The sequence below is a fragment of the Monoraphidium neglectum genome, assembly GCF_000611645.1.
Source record: "Monoraphidium neglectum strain SAG 48.87 unplaced genomic scaffold scaffold06101, whole genome shotgun sequence".
NCBI classification, from domain to species: Eukaryota; Viridiplantae; Chlorophyta; class Chlorophyceae; order Sphaeropleales; family Selenastraceae; genus Monoraphidium; species Monoraphidium neglectum.
In genome coordinates this window covers 1-2512 of record NW_014007533.1, presented here as the reverse complement: position 1 = coordinate 2512, position 2512 = coordinate 1, and the positions used below count along the sequence as shown (strand labels likewise).

At 71.4% G+C, this 2512-nt stretch overlaps 2 protein-coding genes across 2 annotated transcripts; both read right to left on the bottom strand.

Moving 5' to 3' along the window:
- Window positions 1–32: 32 nt before the first annotated feature.
- On the bottom strand, window positions 33–1190 carry MNEG_16201 (hypothetical protein; the record flags this gene model as incomplete). Its single annotated transcript, XM_014035329.1, has 5 exons — window positions 33–78; window positions 105–283; window positions 573–730; window positions 904–1014; window positions 1172–1190. 5 exons carry the CDS (start codon window positions 1188–1190, stop codon window positions 33–35), a joined length of 513 nt encoding a protein of 170 aa, XP_013890783.1.
- Window positions 1191–1852: 662 nt separating this feature from the next.
- Window positions 1853–2383, bottom strand: MNEG_16200 (hypothetical protein; the record flags this gene model as incomplete). The annotated part of the gene is made up of 1 exon (XM_014035328.1): window positions 1853–2383. A coding segment is annotated over one exon (531 nt), but the record flags the coding sequence as incomplete, so codon positions are not given.
- Window positions 2384–2512: the final 129 nt, after the last annotated feature.

The window sequence follows — 2512 nt, the reverse complement described above, 5'->3', positions numbered from 1 at the left end:
CGCCGCGCGCATCCCTCGCCGCCGCCGCGGCCTCAGCAGGCAGCGGCGGCGGCGGCGGCGGCGGCGGCGCGGGCACGCCTGCTGAGGCCGCGGCGAGCGCCAACTCTGAGAAGTTCGCCAAGTCTGGGTTGTGCAGGTGCAGGTGCAGCATAAGGCAGCAGATCATGAGGCCTGTGCGGCCCTTGCCCGCCTTGCAGTGCACGACGCACACGTTCTCCGGGTGCGCCTCCAGCCAGGCGGCGGCCTCTGAGCAGAAGAGCTGAGCCATTGCCAGGGGAGGAACCTGCGGGCCAAGGAGGCGGGGGAGTGAGCAGAGGCAGAGGCAGGGCTCAGCACGGCGACAGGGGGGGTGGCGTCAATGCTGGCGGGCCCGTATCGCGGAGCAGCAACCGCAGCAGCAGTCAGGGCTCCGAGCAACGAACCGGCTCAGAGGCTCCCTGCGGCGCTCGCCCCAACGACCAAGGGCTGCGCCCATCCCACTGTCCCCTTGCCCCACGGCCGCCCCTCGTCGCTGGCTACCCCCTTGGCCCCCTTGAACAAATAAACCCTGTGTGAGCGGGATGCGACCTGACCTGGTGGTCGTCGAACGCGAAGCGGCCCTGCACCACGGGGGCGTCTATCTTGGAGGGGTCGTACAGCCGCTCGCTGCAGAGGTTCCAGACCTTGCAGCGGCCGCCGTGGAAGCGCGTGAGGAAGCGCGCCGTCTCGGCGAGCGGGTTGCGGTAGAGGCCTGCGGCGGGCGGTGCGCGGCGGCGGCGAGGTGGTTTGGTGTGCTCATGTGTGCGCGCATGCCGGCATGCGCGGGGACGGCGGTGAGGTCTGGGGTGCGTTTTGCGGGTGGGACGACGCGCATGGGGCAAGGGGCGCCGGTGCTGACGCTGCGCGGCGCCTGCTTGGCCTCACCCTCGCTGCCTGTTGCGGGGAGGCCCATCGCCACGAGCCGCGGCGCGATGTACGCCAGGTCCAGGTCGAAGCCATGGCTCTCGAAACGCTTCTTCTGGCCGCTGACAAGCCCTGCACGGGGGGCGGGCGCGGCGGCCGCCACGGGGGCGTGTGGCGCCATGCAAGCGTGCGGCAGTGGCCCGGAACGCGCGGCGGCCAGGCGGCGCCCCAGGAGGCTCCACGGGTGCGCACTGCTGTAAATTTTCCTCTGCCAGAAACCGAGACTCACTGCGGACGACCTGAGCCATTCCCCGCACGCGGGGCCGATGCTGATGCTGAGACCGAGCTGGGAGCCCGCGCCTCTCGGCTGGTGCTAGCGGATCATATATTCGCAGCTGGTCCCGAGGCTGACTTCCGTGTTTGTCTGACCCGTGAGGGCGTGTGGGCGCTGTTTCGCAGGGTGCCCGTGCACGATCCTTGAAGCACGTTGCAGGAGTGGTGGGCCGACAGACAAGATGCTAACGCTGACGGAAAACCACAACGAATACTGCCTGACTAAAGCCTGCAGCCCAATACACCGACCGAGGTTTGCCTGGTGTGTGCGTCGTCGGGGCGCGAATTCGCCTGTGCAGCTCCCAAGTGGCCCTGACGGAGGGTTTCGCCGCCGCCCCCCTAAATTGGCGCTCACAAACCCGCATCATGTGGCCCAGAGGCGTCAAGGAGCCAGCCGTAACCGCCACGCTGCCCTGTCTGCCGTGGCTGACGCGGCGGCACCACGGTACCCATGGGGTGCATTACGTCGTCGTCGGCGTCCGAAAGCAAGAGATTGGTTCAAATGAAAGCGCATGCTGCTGCCAATCTTCCAAATCAATTGATTCACTCGTCAATCCCCGTCTCAAGCCCCGCGCGTGCAAAGAAAAGCCGCGTCGCTGTCTGCCAACAGGGCCGCTCATGTGGGCGCCCCGTGCTGTCACTTGGCGCCCGCCGCCGAAAACACGGCCGCCGTCAGCCGCCGCGCCGCCTCCCGCGCCTCACCCTCCTCCCCACCGGCCCCGGCGCCGCCGCCAGCGCCCGCGCCGGCGCCCGCGCCGCCCGCTGCCGAAAACACGGCCGCCGTCAGCCGCCGCGCCGCCTCCCGCGCCTCACCCTCCTCCCCACCCGGCCCCGCGCCCGCGGCCGCGGCAGCGCTTCCGCCCGCGCCCGCGCCCCCCGCCGCCGAAAACACCGCCGCCGTCAGCCGCCGCGCCGCTTCCCGCGCCTCGTCCTCCTCCCCACCCGGCCCAGCTCCGGCTGCCGCGCCAACTCCTCCCACTGCCGCCGCCGCCGCCGCCTCCGTGCCCTCCTCCCCCCGCGGCCCCTCGGCCGGCGCCGCCGCCGTGGGCTTGGGAGCAGCCTTCTCTGGCACAGTGTACTCCCCAGGCGCGTCAAACACGAGCTCAGCTGTCTCTGTGCGCACCACCCTGAAGCCGCGGATAAGCTCCTCCTCCTTCGCATCCGAAAACTGCGGCGTGGCGGGGCGCGGCGGGGCGGGGCGGGGTGCAGCGGTCACGGTGCGGCCTCGGGACCAGGGGCCGGCGGGCCCGGCGGGACGAGCGGGGGCGCGGGGGCCGCCGGGCCCGCGGCCGCGCGG